The following is a 17,061-nucleotide window of genomic DNA, read 5'->3' as shown; positions in this document are numbered from 1 at the left end:
GTTCGTGTCATGAGACCGGATATTCTTTTTTCTTCTTCTTTTTTTTTTTTTTTTTTTTTTTTTTTTGTTCACTTGGGTCTTCCATATCATGGTACTTAGGTATACTTGAACTTTTTAACAGTTAAGCTACCGAAGCCATTTGAAGTTAGAAACTTTTTTTCTTTTCTTTTTTTTTGGGGGGGGAGGGGGGGAGTTAATTTTGTTTGTTTTTGTTTGTTTGTTCGCTGGGGTCTGTCATATTATGGTATTTACTTGAACTTTTTGACAGTTAAGCTACCGAAACCAGCTGAAATAAGAAACTGCCTAAAAGGTAACCTGAAGTCAAGACTGCTGCAAAATATGTATGTTACTGCCGGGAAAAGTTGGTGTATCAAGATCATTCAACACAGTTATGGTATGTTTTGTTGTTGTTGTTATTTGGGTGTTTTTTTCTTGTTTTCCCCTTTTTTTCTGTGTGTGTGTGTTACTCTCTTCTTAATCTTAACTTAAATTGTAATTTGCACTTCTTTCTGTTCATTGCATTTAGTGAGCGAAATCGTTTTCAATGCGCAGAAAAAAAATCTGATCCTATAAAGAGATTTTATAAATCTAAAAAATAAAAAAATAAAAATTTTAAGAAAAATATTCCAAATTGAACATATTTTTGTAGCTAATAGTTTTGTATGCCTATGGCGCAGTTTTCTGTGCTATTTTGTTATCACTGAGAGTAAACAGACAACTGATTTACCTTTCGACTCAGCTGTTTTTGGGTGGGGGGTTTTTTTTTTTTTCTTCATAATTTTGGAGAGAGAAAAAAAGAAGAAGAAAAAAAGAACGAATGAAAGAAAAATAGATGTGATTCTATCGACAGAGGTAAAAGTTCACAACGAATTAAGAAACAGTAGTGACAGACGCGGAATAACAACCGAGACACAGACCAGCACAGACTGCCTACCATGGATATCGCCGGGCACGCAGTTGACATGGGGCACACCAACAACCAGGCCACCCAGCACCAAAAGCAACCAGGACCCAGACACCATCGTGAACTCAGAAGCAGGAATCGAGTTCTTCTCTAACGCCGGGGAGATCTGATGCAAGACTGAGCGGTCCTCCCCGTTCACTTCCAATTTATACCTATCACGAACTCAACCAGCAGCGAGGATTTACACCAAAACAAACGTGATGATTAGCTATGCGGACAAACAAACCGATTTTCACCAGTGTGTGTGTGTGTGTGTGTGTGTGTGTGTGTGTGCTGTTTTGAGCATTCTCACTCGGAATGTCTCTATATTGATGGATATCATTAGTGATTGACGAGAATCTACTGAAAGAATAATCCGTATAGAAGAAGCACACGCCCCCTCTGTGTGTGTGTGTGTGTGTGTGTGTGTGTGTGTGTTTATGAATCTCATACAGTAGGAGCGGGGCGTATACGTAATCCAACTCAGTGCTCCTTTCAGTCCCTGTGTCTGTTGTTAATTAGGGATTACTGGTAGGGGGGCCAGCACAATGTATTGAGAGAGGGAGCGGGGTGTGTGTGTGTGTCCATCCCCCTCCAACCCCCCCCCCCCTCCCCGCCTCCCCCCACCCCCCCCGTCCCCCCTCCCCAACACACACACACCTCCTTACTTTTTTCATTAACACGAAGTGGGGGCGTTTCTTCGACTGTTTTATTCCTTGTGTTCAGTTATCTACCAAAGAAAATGGATCGAGTCTCTCTCTCTCTCTCTCTCTCTCTCTCTCTCTCTCTCTCTCCCATATAACGATTTCCCCATTAATCTTACTGTTTCCCCTCAAGGGCTGGATGAAAAAACATTTGCTTACTCTATTACCCTCAGAAAATAAAATGTATTCAGTTCAGTTCTGTCTCTCTCTGATTGACTGTCTGTCTCGCCCTGTCAGACAGTCTATCTTTCTATCACTTATATGAAGTTAAATTGGTTTTTGCTAAAACTTGTTTTGCCATTGCATGTTTTTCGGTGAATGTGTTATGCGTTTTGTAACTGTTGTGTGTGAATGTTTGTCCAGTGAGTGTGGGGATGGTGCAGGGTGTTTTCCATTTGCATGCTTTTGGTTATTATCTTGTATTATTATGTAGTATAAACCTTATGCAGGGCGGGGACAGGATGAAAAAAACAAACAAAAAAACACCACAATTGCTTATTGATATTATCCTTGAAAATTAAATATATTATCAACCAGTCAATCAATAACTCTCTGTTTCTCTCTGCCTCTGTCTCTGTCTCTCTTTCTCTCCCCAATCCTCTTTTTTATGTTCCTATCTTTATTTCTGCTTGTCTTCCTTTATTCCTCTCCTCCACCTGCCTCCCACCACTGTCCGCCCGCCCCCGTCCCCACTCTCAGCCTCACGCCCCCTTCCTTTCCGCCCTCATGTCTTCTGACTGTCAGTCTCATGATAATGCTGTTGTTTCGCCGTTATTCATTGTTTGTTTGAGATCTGGATATAGCATAACATAATCTTTACGAAACATTCAGAAGTGACACGTAAATTCCGCCAATCAGCTTTCAGAGCAGGCTATGATATTATGGACAAAACGTTCGGTCTTCCTGGGACTGAGGAAACAGGGGCTTGTGTGCTTTCTTTCAATCCTTTTTATCGATAGCTATGGTGTTGCTACAACACAGGTTAGATAATAACTCAACATGATGGGATGTTGAGGACACTATCCATGACGACATATCCTTCTGAAAACGCAGCAGACAAAGACAGCCACACACGAACTGTTCTGTCAAAGAGCGTTGATCACATGCATAAATGTAGGTGTGTGTGGGCCCACACGTCTTGTTTGATGTCTGTATAATTATAACATTTTTACTAAATCGGAAATAAAATTAATTAGATATGTAAAATGTAAGTGTGAGGGCTGTATTCGGTGTGCACATACATATCATTGTACTTAGGTGTAGAGCTTGTGAAGAGGGAGAGGAGTAAGAGTGAGTAAATGAGACACAGAGTGAGAGGGTGTGTGTGTGTATGTATGCTGTGCGTCTCTTTCAGGCAATATGATTTTGTGTAAAACTATTATGTATGTGTAATATACGTTGCATAGTCTTGTAAGTGTTTGAACATGCCATTGGGAAGAAGACAGATTAAAAATATGAAAAAAAGAATATGAAAAAAAAGAAAGAAAAGACATCAGAAAGGAGAAAAATGATGATGGAAGGAACATAAATAAATAAATAAATAAATAAATAAAATAAGACAAAATAAGACAAAAAAAGAAAGAAAAAAATAATAGAAAGAACCTTCCAGGGATGCTGAAACTATCCTGCTCATTTGCAGAACTTTTACGCATCCACTGATTTCTCCTAAAAAAAAAAATTTCTAATAAAAAAATAATAAATGTAAGTGTGTGTATAAATGCGTTAGGTTTTTGTCTTGTTTGAAATAATCATTCACGATTATGATTTTCTTTTGATGAAAAACACAATTTAATACGCGCGTACATGCATGTTTTGATCGTGTCTTGCTAAAAGCGTGTAGTGTTAAATTTTGTTTCTAAAATGATAGATAAGATTAATTGTATGATTTTATAATGAAAAACAAAATTAATTGCAGTCGCAAATCTAGGTGTGAGTATACTTTTGTTATGTTATCTTTAATGTGTGTATAGTTTACGTTTGTCTTTTGCTTTTATGATGAATTGATATCAGTGGTGCGTAAAATCCGTGAGTGGATCATTCGGTAGGTCTTAATAAATTCCAAGGAACAACATATTGTAATAAAATAACCCCATATAATTCAGTGCATACGATGACCTGACACGTAGTAGACTTGACTTTATCACAGTGATCCTGTATATGCCAAGAAGAAGAACTGAGGTGAGAAATGAAAGTACGAGTTTACCTACTTGATAGCATTGTCAATATTCCAGTATGGTGACTGTAAGCCAATAATGAACTTAACAATTTACTGTGTCAGACTTTATATATATATATATATATATATATATATATATATATCATCTTTAACTCTCTCCATACGAACGGCGAAAGAGACGACGTTAACAGAGTTTCACCCCCAATTACCATCATCAAAATATTGCAAGTGGAAGGCTCTTATACTGGAGAGGTGAATGTTGACAAAGAATACCACAGTTCTGACGACGGAGGCTAAAGGTTGGGTCATTCAGACACCCACTGGACATCCGAGGGGTCTGTGTAGAGGAGAAGAGAGGACTGGCCGTACTGAGTGAGTTAACTCTTCTGACAATCCTCGTGTCCAAATCAACAAGGATGAAGAGGAATAATCCATACACTGAGCCAGCGCTGGGTTACTTGAACTTGCGGCCTTTGAAATGATGTTTGACAATCATCCTCTTAACAACAGTAGAAAGTGGTGTTTCAAGTCATATATCAATATCCAGAACAATCAGCGAAAAACTGAAAAGAAATCTGGAGACATAACACTCCAGATCAAATGTGAGTTATTTCCCTTCTTTGAATGATGTCATCAGTGACGTCACTATGCCCGTGAATTTTATGGGCTTGACAGTTAATGGGTTTTTAATGTTGCCCCTCATTGTTCTTTTTTGCTTACTAATCCATCTACGCCCTCCTGAGAAACATTGAGAAATCGGTATGCTCTCTCTCTCTCTCTCTCTCTCTCTCTCTCTCTCTCTCCAGCTCTGTGTGTGTGTGTGTGTGTGCAAAGCTTCCATTTCTCCCACTTTCCCATTTTCTTTTATACTACTACTACAACTACTACCCCTGCTACTACTACTACTAAGAAGAAGGAGGAAGAAGAGGAAGAATGAAGACTTATCCTGCATTTATTCTCACATAGCAATCAAGTAGACCAGTATTCGGAGAAGATTTGAAAGAGGCTGTGGAAGTGGAATGTCTGATGTTAAATGGAAGAATGTTCAGACGGTTTGACCCTGAAATGAAAGAGCGTCCTGATCAACGGATTTTGTTCTGACATATGGAACGCAGAGAACACGACTATCACAAGAAAATCGAAGATTTCCAAATGGGCTATTGTGGCGAAGAATGTCAGAGAAATATCAAGGGCCAGACCAATAAGAGGATTTCATACGAAATTCTGAGAGCCACTACATGGATTCCAGAAGAGGTATGACGTGAACACATTTGGTCAGTTTCAGAATCAGAATCACGGTATTGTTCTGGTTCTGAACCTTTTGGAACTTGTGAAACAGGCGCTTTAGAGGTCGCGTGCCAGCGTGGACGGCATTTATCATAATCAAACCTGCTGGCGAGAACAAGGAGAGCAGACAAGAGTTTTGGTTGCATCCATGGACAGACCGAGACGGGATAGTGATTATTCTCTGAGTTGTATGCATGAGATCCTGCAAACATTCAAAGGTGGCACCTGGACTTCGATTCCATGTAGGCCTACGTAGAAAACAACTCTCATTTCTCTACACGTTTGAAGTCTGTGATAACAGGCTTACCGTGGCAACGCAGATTACTTTAATAATCAGTGAGTGTAATTGTAAACTCTCAGATGGGCACTGCATACCAGTCTAGTCCCTGGAGTAGTTCAAAATCAAGTTAAATGTCAAGGTCACCTAGCATATGCTATTGACAAAACATTTCTGCGTGCAAGGAAGATTTCTTCTAAATAAGCATCAGTAAATATAGTACATTGGTTGGTCAGAGTGAAAACAAAACTCGTGAAAAGAAATGTCAATTGTCAAGGTCACAACATGGCCTTTTCGGTAAATGTAATAGCATGACAGAATTTTGGTTTTTCATCCGATTTTTATTCGACATGGTATACCAAACAGAGATTTGTTCTGACCAGACCATCAGGGCCCTGAAAATTCAGAGGTCAATGGTCAAGGTCACATCAGTGTCTTTCAGCCAGATTATCTGTTGTTGTTTTTCAGTTTGGGTGACTTTTTCCTTCGTTGGATTAAGTGCGTATTTCAAGTGTCTTGAAGGTCTTGCCTCTTGTTTTTTCTGTTCTGTCAGTCACCTGTACCGCTTCCCATTTAGGCTACATCTTTTACATGTTTTTTCCCGATCCCAGGGCCTGTGACGTGGTAAGAGTGAGTTTATCACGATATGTGTAAGTGTGCGGGTTTTGCGGATAGCGTGAATGATAGATGACTAGTGACCGAGTGTGAGGGTGAAATCAGTGAGCCCCAACACACACACACACACACACACACACACACACACACACACACACACACACACACATTACCCTGCCCCTCCTCTACCCCCCTCCTCCACACACTCATTTCCAGGCTACGTATCGCAGCTTCCACGGCACACACACACACACACACACACACACACACACACACACACACAGTGGTTGAATATGGTTGTAAGGGGTGGCGCAATAGATTCTGCGCAGGTTTTCAGCACTCTGTTCGGTATGCCATTGGGGCCACTGAGGGGATTTGGATGGATTCAAATTCCTCAGCAGTTTCAGGATGCCGTTTGCTTCCACGGACAAATCGTCGATGGTCGGGTAGGCTTGTAGTGCTGCTTCATCTTCTCTCGTGAATACCGAGCAGAACTGCTGCAGGAGGATCCGAGCTTTGGTGATGCTATGAAGTGTAGAGCCTTTCTTCAGGGGTGCTACACGGACACTGTCCTGGCGTCTCGCTTTCACGTACCGCAAGAATGGCTTGGAGCTGTTGTCCTTCAGGCCTTTTTCAATTAAGCGTTTACGTACTCCCACTCAGTCCTGAACTCTCTCCTGCATTCTTTTTGACAGAACTTGAGTTTTTCCAGTTAATGTATTTCTTTGCTTGTTTGTATAGCCGCTTTTTTCTTCTCGGCAGTAGCTTCCTGATGTGTCTGTTGATCCATGGAAGGCTGTAGTTTTTTCGCCCGAGGTTTGATGGGACATGCGTCTCGACGGCTGACCCATATGGATTCAATATCTGCACCTTCTTTGCTCATGTCTTTGATGGTCTCAAAATGATACCGCAAGCCTAAAATTAAAAAGCTGAAACTGGCAGCTGTGAGCCGGAGTGACGTGTGTGGTGAAGTCACATCAAGACAATTGGTTGGATGCTGTTTTATTGTGCCTGTGGACAGCACGTTTCAAAGACTCGGGTGGACATTTGGACAAAATAAACAAACGCTGTCAGTTGGATTGAATGTTTGTACACACACACACACACACACACACACACACACACACACACACACACACACACACAGAGAGAGAGAGAGAGAGAGAGAGAGAGAGAGAGATGTATATATATATATATATATATATATATATATATATATGTATATATATATATAGTCTTTGATCGTCGTTTATAATATAAATCAACATCGTCGAACAACGAGGTTGTTTGTTTGAACAAAGCCTATGAACTAAAAGAGAGAGCGAAGGGGGAAACAGCAAAATCATGAAAAATCATTATTTTGGTCTAGATTTAGCTCCCGTGTCTGGCATGGCCGAGTCCTGTCGCAAAAGAAGACAAATATAGCCCATGACTTTGCTACATCTATGCCGATAACACATCGTTGAAGAACAACGCATGCATCCACAGCGACAGGGAAAAGTTTCTTGCTAATACTGTGTAGATTTCACTGGGCTTATTGCAATGCCAGATTCTTCGTAGCCTGCAAAGCATTTAAAATAGGGTATTGAAAACTATAATCTGGTGTGATTACAACAAATGGAGTTACCCTGTTGCCATGTCAACGGTAGGTCGTAACCTCTGACCTCAACATGAACCTAAACACAACCATGTCACATGACCCCCACTTCCGCCACTTTCGTCTCCGACGGTGGAGGGGTCCATGGGTCGGGTTGACTTTGGCACACGTTTGAGTCCAAATGGCAGCCATAAACTACTCTTAAACACTGCCATGATGTGCGATTTATCACGCAGCATATTTTTTTCAAGTTTTTATTTGTTTCCAATTGCTTAGCGATTGAAACTTGCCTTGTTAAGATCAGAATTGTGACGTGTCAAAATTTGCCAGCGTTGCACCAATGACGTCTGAACAAGTATTACACCAGAAAGAGCTTCAAAACTAAATTCTTTGTCGTCCGTGTGAGGCTTAGTTAATGACGACAGAATGTGGCTGAAATTGTGCCTCCTTCTGATCTACATCATCGTCTTGTTTCTGTTGGCACGCTTGGTGGAGGCGCTGACATGGTACGAGACGGGGAGTCTGTCTCGTCGTCTGCTTGATCCTATGACACTGTCGGTTGCCAAACTGAAGGCTCTCCTAGAACAAAGGGGTGTGAGCTACGACACAGTTGTCGAGAAGGCAGAACTCACCCAGCTTGTGGAAGGATCAGGTAGACACTATGGTTCTTCCCAGGTTTTAAGATACGCCAAGCGTATAGGCCCATGCACCAACTCATGCTGCACACAATGATTCAGTGACATGCAATCCACATGCACACATACACAATACACACTTTTGTGTACACATACACAATAACACACTTTTGTAAACACACACACTACATGCATATGTGTGCGCAAACCTGCAAACATATAGATGTATGTGTGACTGCATGTGTGTACATGCACACTCATAGCATATAATGTATGATCATATACTAACAGTGCTTGGCACACTTGTAGCATATATATATACTAACAGTGTTTGCTTGCAGGTCTGTCTGTTTATCAGTCTGTCTACATATCTTTATTTAGGCTTGATATAAGGTATGTATATATATATATATATACACATACATACATACATATAGACATCTTGACACTTTATTGCATCAAATGCCTGCCTTGTGTTAACACACCTGTCAAAGACTAACTGTTATCATGACCCCTAGCAAATTCAGATCCTTTACCCTGGTATTGATTTGCACAATAGTTTATTTGAAGGCAGAATAGTTCCTGAGCCACCTTTAAAACACACACAGACACACACACAGACACACAGACACACACACATACTAGAGTTCACTAGATTATGAAAACAAAGATACTAAGCATGGACTGACCATGAGATAATCATGTTCAGCTGTGATGTTGGTGTGGTGATGATTTGCTCTCCCATTTTCAGAACATTAAAATGGAAGACATCATCCGAAAACATTGAAATTGCTATTAACTTTTTTAAACTGACAGATGTATGCAGATGCACACGTATATGTGTATATGCTTTAGGGGTGTGCATCTGTACAGAGTCTGAACAGTATTGTGTGCATCTGTACAGAATCTGAACAGTATGTGCATGAATGTATATAGTTGATAAGTGATATATATAGAGAGAGATGTGCATTATCTGCAAAATCAGTATTTCTTAGTGGTTGTTAAAAAAATTGAATATAGCTTAAATTCTAATCTCTGTCTCACTCTATCTCCATGTGAGATAGTGTGAGTGTGCATGCATGACTTCATGGAAAATGCCCATCCACAATAAAAGTAGTTTTCACTGTGTATCTACCTTTCTGTGAGCCAGTGAGAAATAGTGTGAGTGTGCATACATGGATATATATGCTTTCTCCATCTTACTCGCATGGAGGTAGGTGGAGAGAGACGGACTACTTTAAACTTTTTTTTAAACAACAGAAACATTTATATTACAGAAAATGAGTATATTCATGCATAATATTCAGACAGGCAGATTTCAGAATTGATAAGGAATTTAGTAAATGAATAGAAGGGAAGAAATAAAAGCAGTCAGGAAGGAATAAGTGGTGATGGTGATTGTTGTGTAGGCCAGGTGCATGAAGATGACGTGGAGATGCTGCAGTCCTCTGAAGATGCACCTGTCAGCGCCAACACCAACTTCACTTCTGGCGCTCACTTCTACGAGCAAGTGGAGGACGCCAAGGACAGCGTGTGGCTGGTGCAGGTGATAGCCCAGCGCTACGACAGCTACCACCACCGTCACCATCCCCTCTCCTTGCCACTGTCGGAGGTCACCTGGAAGTCTCTGCGCAAGAAGATCACCAAGTTTGGGGTGCACACTGGAGTGCTGGACTGTCAGCTTGATCCATCGTGAGTGTCTTAGTTATATATATGCAATTTTTTTTTCCTTCGTGAGTGTCTTATGGATATATATTTGTTTTTGTTTTTTCTTGTGAAGGCTCTGAAGGCCTGACCAGCATGTTCGGTCTGTGCATAGGCCAGTCATCTGCCTTGTGTTTTTTTCTTCTGTTTTTGTTGTTGTTGTTGTTGTTGTTTCTGTTTTTTTTTAAGGATCCGTAGCATATATCGTACAGTCCACACGCGTTGATGCCTCATTGAAAATGAAACTTTTGCTGTTTTACCCTCCAGTTTCAGTCTGATAACTGTTGATCACCTGCCAACATACAAAAAATCAAACAATTGGAAAAAAAAGGACAAAGACTAATTGAAAAGGAATAGATGTATATCATATATGTGCCACTCACATACAGGTGCTCACACACTTAAGGAGTATGGCTGTAGAAACAGTATGTTTAAAAAACACTTTATATTAAGTCCACAACTTTCAATGAGGTTGATGTGAGTGGCAGAATATATACGGAATTCATTATCAACTGATCTTACATTTTCATACTTAAAAAGATACACATTTCTATTAAAATTGGAAGGAAATAATAATTATTTGAACATTGACTTTTTTTCAGTCTGCTTACGGACTTCACGCTGACATTATGACTGTTGTTGAGAAAAAGCTGCAGATGAGATACACAATATTGCAAAGTTTGCAAGTTTAATTTTATGTTGACTTATCTGAAAAGAAATGCTTGCTTTTATTAAAATAAATTCCAGTCAGCTTTGATCAAAATCAGAGGTAGTTACAGTAAGAAAAAAAAAAGTAATGAGTCTCACCGAAGTTCTATACATTGTGACAAAAATAATAGGACCAGCTTGATTTAATTTAAAAAAAATAAAAAAAAAGCATTGAATTCCAGTCAGTTAATTGAAAAAACTATTTTATGTTTGTCTGCTACCTTTGAAGGTTTCCCCCTATTGTCCCGCCATTTCCCATAAATTGCATTTCTATTGTGTGGAAGTTTTTGTTGTTTGTGGAAGCATGTTTGTACATCACAGTATGTGTGCATGTTCTACTTGAGTCAGATCAGAATTTGATCTTTTTATATGAACTACATGCTGACTTTTGCTGGTTTTTATTTTGTTTTTGTTTTTTTAAAATGTTTTTGCTTGCTGTTGTGCAGGTGGTGTGAGCGTAGAGGTTGGCATTCTTCTCACTTGCTGCTGGCTCTCCCACAAGTCTATGAACAGAAAGCTAACGTTGCCACCTACACCTACCAGGGACCCCTCCGGCAGAACGCCGTCTCTAGGTGGATTCGACAAAAGCTGCATGAAAAAATTGAGACCATACAAGATTTCCATACATTCAAGGATGAGTGGCTGACTTTTAAAAAGGCCTGGCAGGAGTCGGAGGTTCGTGCATTGTTATTCACAAACCAAGAGTCCATCCCCATGTTTTTCTCTGCATTGAGTGTGAAGTTTCCAGGCCGTGTCAGGTTTGGTGTAGTCAGTGATAACAATGGATCAGCTCTGGACTGGGCTGAAACAGTGGTTCCCGGAAAGAACTTGTCACTCCCCATGTATGTACTTCTTACAAATGAGGGTCCCTACCAGTATGGCAAAAACCAAGGTGACTGCTTGACATTTAACTCCATGGAGACACTCTTAAAATTTCTACATCCCTGTCTAAATGATGTCTTTATTTTCAGTTTCCTAATGGCGAATATGGTCTCGGTTCTGGAGTTCTTTATTGCCCAGGGTGGGGTGGGGCGACGCTTTAGACGATGCTTGTGGTGTATTGTGAAATACAATGCAGCTGTTATTATGTTATGGCTTCCTCTGATAGCTATCTTTCAGCTTCCTTATCTCGACCACCTTCCTCTATTTGGTTTAAAAGCCTCTCGTTTGTTAGCCACCAGCCCCTTTGGAGAGGCGTTCAGGAGGGATTTCTTTTTCTTCTTGCAGCATCCCTACATTTTGGTTGCCAGTTTCCTTTCTGCATGTACCATATTTGCCATCATTGCCTATAAGCTAACTGGAGGCCAGTACGAGGAAGATAACGAGCCATGGTTCAACTTTACTCAGATGAGGACACTGACCCATTTGCGTTCTAATGAATTCTTTGAGCCAATGTTTATGAGTGGCTATGAACTTAGTGGGCTGGGCTCTCGCCTGTACCTGCCCACCATGTCACTTCAGCCTGTAGTGTCATCCCAGTACATCAGTCTGCTGCCCACCTGGCCCTATTGCAGCAAGCGGGTCTCCCCACACCCTGCTTCTCCCACACCCAGTGAAGAAAGCAGCAAAGCAGCAAAGGAAGGAACTGAACCACAAGGGGCCGATAGTCACATGTCTTCCACCATCACCCACCCAGCACTGCCTTCCTGTTCAGTGGATCAAGTCTGTTGTTGTCAACCGTCCCCTTCTGCTACTGCTTCTGCCAATGATCTGTTGGATGGGAACTATCACTGCGAATGTCAGCAGCATGTAAGGTTTCACCAGGCAGTTAAAAACACCCACTGCCTGCAGGCTTCAGACTCAACCATTCCGTCTGCGTTGGTACCTTTTCCATCTGAACACTTGAGCACACAGCTCCCGGGAGGTGATGATACCAGAAGATGCAGAAGCTGTCTCAAGAAGTCTGACTCTGGTAGCTGCATCCCAGCATGGCAGGCTTCTCACCAGGACACAGAACAGTCTGACCATGGAACTCTCATCAGAGCCAGTTGCTCTGTGGAGGTGCCACCACCAACAGAGTTGATGGATTTCCCAGAAGGCTTCTTACCATGCAGCCAGTGTGTGATCTGCTTAGAGGATTACAGTGTGGGTGTGGTTCTGTGTGGTTTGCCGTGCAGTCATGTGTTCCATCATACCTGCATCCTGACCTGGCTCAAACGGGATCACCACTTCTGCCCTGTCTGTCGTTGGCCCTCCTTCAGACCCAAACTTAGCTCTGCTCATTCTCACAGTGATTGAGAATGGGTTCTTTTAGCACTGCAGGTAAAAGCATAGAGAACTTTTACCATGCAGAGGATGGCAAACTGAACTTTAACCCAAGGGAGAAATTACTTGAATTGGTTTGTTTTGTTTTGTAATCAGCACTTACAAATGATCCAGCAACATTTTCTTCATTACTCATTATTCTGTATTTGTTAGATACATTTTCTTCATTACTCATTATTCTGGATTTGTTAAACACAAGCTTGAAATATATTCCACACAGTGCTAACACCAAGTCCTAGTCATATCAGTTCCTTGGAAAAATGTTTGTTGTTTTGCTGTAGGAATATGTCCCAAATATATCACTTTTTGTAAGCTTTCTATGATTTTGCCACTTCAGGTGACAGTTATAGTTTAATGGCAGTAAACGACTTCATCATCTTGATGGCAGTAAACACTTACTTCATCATATTCTTGTAAAATATACATCTAAATTCCAGTTAAGTGACCTGAACTCAATAATAAATTGATTGAATGGAATCATTTGTTAAATGGAATTACCTGAAGGTAAATAATTTGTTAATGGATACCTTCATTCTTTTATGGTGCTTTTTCTGTGATTTCTTAGATGAACCCAGAAATGTGTTGACATGCATTTACATGCTCTTAAAACAAATGTTCCAACATATATACTCATACACACACACAAACACATGAAGTCACTTACACACAGAGAAATGCTTTCTTCTGCAACCTCAGTACTTCATTTCCATGCTAGGAAGTTCTGCATGTAACATTTGTCAAAATGTGTTTGCACAATCAAATCAACAGTCAGTGGGAATTCTGAAGGAAGAAAACCACGCAAGACCTGCAAAGAAAGAGAACACAAAGGAAGAGATGATCAGTGCCAGCCAGTTCTCTGTGTGCTGATTTTGAAACCAACCCATGGCTTGATTGGATCCCAGTGTCCAAGCAGTCCTGCTTTCCAAAGGTTTTCAATACAGTTGTTCTTGTTCACAGTTCAGTTTATTCTCCTCCTTTTAAATCTGGAAAAATATGTTGGTGTGTGCATCAGGACGATGCCAAGTTTAATTTGTTCATATCTGACTATAAATATTTGGGCAAAATTTTCAATTTTTCTTGGGATCTTTGCAGACTAATCTTTAGAGAATCTGCAAATTTTATCTGGATGTGGTCAAATTTGAAGTCATAGTCTTGTCCAGGAACTTCTGTTTGAAGTCTTGGTTCAAATCCTGCTGTTAAGAGTTACCACCAACACAACTATGAGAGGAGGTGGGTGTGTGTGTGTGTGGGGGGGGGGGGGGGGGTATGGTGATTTCACTGCTCTTTGATAGTGTTCAGTTGCTGGATTTTCTTGTTCAGTTATCTGTAAGAACAGGCTACAAACAAAACTTGGATGTTGAGAAAGGAAATGAGAGGCAGTATAATCAGCTTGAATAGTTTGTGAGTGGTAGCAGTACAGTGTTCAATGCGACTTTTTCCTTCTTAAAGTGATTCAGAAAATTATACTATATAGACAGTCATCTCATTGCAGACAATACATTGTGAGTTGCAGATCAATGTCATTTTTGCAGTGGTTTCCAGAACATTTTGGTCGACTTATTAATTTGTTCGAACCCCATTCTCTCCTTTTTTTAAAAATTGTCTCAGTTCGAACATTATAAAATCAGTAAATTGCACTGAAGTACTGACCGGTTTAACTTTGTTACAATAAAAAGCCATTATTCAGTACTGGTAGTTTAACCTGTACCAGGCTTTGTATTATGTTGATTCTGTGATCTGTTAAATGTGTACATTTATGTATGATGCATGTCTTTGAAATGGGAGGTCCATGAAAATCTTTCATTTTCAATGACAGTCCACCCTATTCCCATTCTCGTTGTCCTTCAGTTTATTGTTTACTTCTTTCCACCCCATTTTCCAGCAGCCCATTACACCAGTTCGTGAAGCACCTTGAATTTTCTGAGGATTTGCCTCATTCCTCTCAGCCCCCACCTCCAATTTAATACTTTTAAGTGGAAAGATTTCTTATTATTTACAAATGTCTGTGTTTTGAGTTCAGTTTATTTTATTGTATGCAAACATTAAAGAGGGTGTGCAGGCTCTCTTTTGTTGGTTTTTCGTCAGGACTCCCCGGTTATTTTTAGCGAGAACTGCATGTATATGCATGTCTCCATTGCCGGTTTTTCTAGGTCACCAAAAGGCTAAAATTTCACTGCGGAAATAGCTGTTATGACAGAAGGATTTTGAACAATTTCGATGAGTATTTTTGGAAGTTTACAAGCTATGTTTGGTTTTATTATTACACCATTTATTTGCTTTGATCTTCTTTGTTTACTTTGAGCGTGTTTCTTGTCAAGTCTGCCATTAAGTATTCGAACCGATTTATTTAAAAATCAACACAGAGCCTCATCTTGCTTCGACTTTGGAGAGACTTGACACACTGAATATCAGTTAGAAGCATTATTTTATGCACAGCACACATATTTTTTCATGTCTTTGTGAAGTTCAGGGAAGGGGAAATCACTGTTTTGGACAACTGTCGACATGATCTGTTATAAATATATATATTCCATTTCAAGGCAAAGGTTCCATGGATTGAGTGATCTGTTTTCTGCCGTTTGTCTATGCCTGATCTCAGTCAAAGGGATCAATAACTTCTCCTTTTTTTTTTCTTTGTATAGTATTAAACTTACCGTGTTGCTTTCTTTTAAAATGGTGTAGATGTCTAGAGCTCCAAAGACCTTTTTGAATACATAGTTTTTGTTGTTTGGTTCAGTCTGTGCAAAGAAAATGATGTGATCAATCTTTGCTGAAAAGTAACCCAAAGAAAGGCAGTGTAAACCCAGACAAGCTAGTTAGGGTGGTTGACTGCCCATGACATCATATGACCTGCTTTTCACTCTGCAACCCATGAAGAGTTCCTGACAAAAGGGGGCCTGCACACCCTCCCTATTGTGTGAATGCAGTCTCCCACATACTGGAACAAAGCCTCTGGCATTGAGATTAAAGTGAACTGAATGGCTCTCCCTCAGTATCAACACCAGAAATCCAGTTGTTATGTAACCAGGCTATGTAACATGTGTAATAAAACTTAGTTTTAATTACACATAAACCATTTGTGATAATTTTACTGTTACATAACTTTATTGCCTAATTTGGAGTGCATGTTTTGACATATTTTAAAAAACATATGCTTATTCATATGAGATATTTTCTGAATGAAAACAGTGCAACAAAATGTTTATGAACTATGAAAACTCACAGACAGGTGTATTTGCATGCACATACACACATGGATGCATGCATTCACTCATATTGTGAGCGCGCGCACACACACACACACACACACACACTTGAGGCATTGGAATCTCTGGCTATAAAATGGTTTGTTTAGCAGTGGAAACAATTGGCAGTGAAGAAAATTGAAAAAATGTTGATCTATATTTATACTTTTTTTTCTTTTCTTTTTTAGGTTTAGGTTTTCAAAAATCCTATTAATAATTCAGTTATTAACACTTCATTTCAGATGTCATGCACATTTTAATTTATAGTTTCTCCAGAGTCAAGTGTCTTGAATTAAGCTGCATACTTTATGTAATATCTAAAGATCATCTTTGAAGTGTTGTAATACATAGTTTATCAAAATACTTCTCCTTTCAGACAGTGCTTTGACGTATGACAAGATAAATATCATCCTCATTATAGCACATGAATTCAGTTCTTGTCATTTCATGATTTTGTGTCATTAAAACTTTACTGTAGCTTGTATTGTCATTGATTCATAACACTTACCTGAGTCTCTAAGGAAGTGTTTCGCAAAAGAAAGAGCACTGGCAGAGATAGCCTTCCCAGTGAGTTACGATTTTTCCCAGTAATATTGTTATTCATTATAGTTTCTCATTATCTTCTTTCTTTTCTCCTTTTGAGTATTGTGATAACAAACAAGTTTATTTTGTACTCCAATCAGCTGCTTTTGTTTTTTGATTTGTCATTTCTCATGAATTGAGAGCAGAATTAATGGATCTTTTCATCTGTATAGTGGTGAATGAAGTAAGTTGAATGTAATGCATCTTCACACCAGTGAAAATGCAGTGATAATTAAACATTGAAGAGCATTATGTAAGTTGAAGATGTTTGGATGTGTTAGCTTGTTCTGGTCTGGACTGGTCTGATGATCCTGAGATGGCAA

The 17,061-nt window shown here is 39.8% G+C and overlaps 1 protein-coding gene across 1 annotated transcript; it reads left to right on the top strand.

The window, feature by feature from the left end:
- Positions 1–7,717: 7,717 nt before the first annotated feature.
- LOC143293744 (E3 ubiquitin-protein ligase RNF103-like) lies at positions 7,718–16,987 on the top strand. The gene is made up of 3 exons (XM_076604955.1): positions 7,718–8,251; positions 9,644–9,926; positions 11,093–16,987. Exons 1-3 carry the CDS (start codon positions 8,026–8,028, stop codon positions 12,882–12,884), a joined length of 2,301 nt encoding a protein of 766 aa, XP_076461070.1. The 5' UTR covers positions 7,718–8,025; the 3' UTR covers positions 12,885–16,987.
- Positions 16,988–17,061: the final 74 nt, after the last annotated feature.

Source organism: Babylonia areolata, chromosome 19 (assembly GCF_041734735.1).
Source record: "Babylonia areolata isolate BAREFJ2019XMU chromosome 19, ASM4173473v1, whole genome shotgun sequence".
Lineage (NCBI taxonomy): Eukaryota > Metazoa > Mollusca > Gastropoda > Neogastropoda > Buccinidae > Babylonia > Babylonia areolata.
The sequence above is the reverse complement of the archived record's forward strand: the minus strand, read 5'-3'. Positions and strand labels throughout refer to the sequence as shown.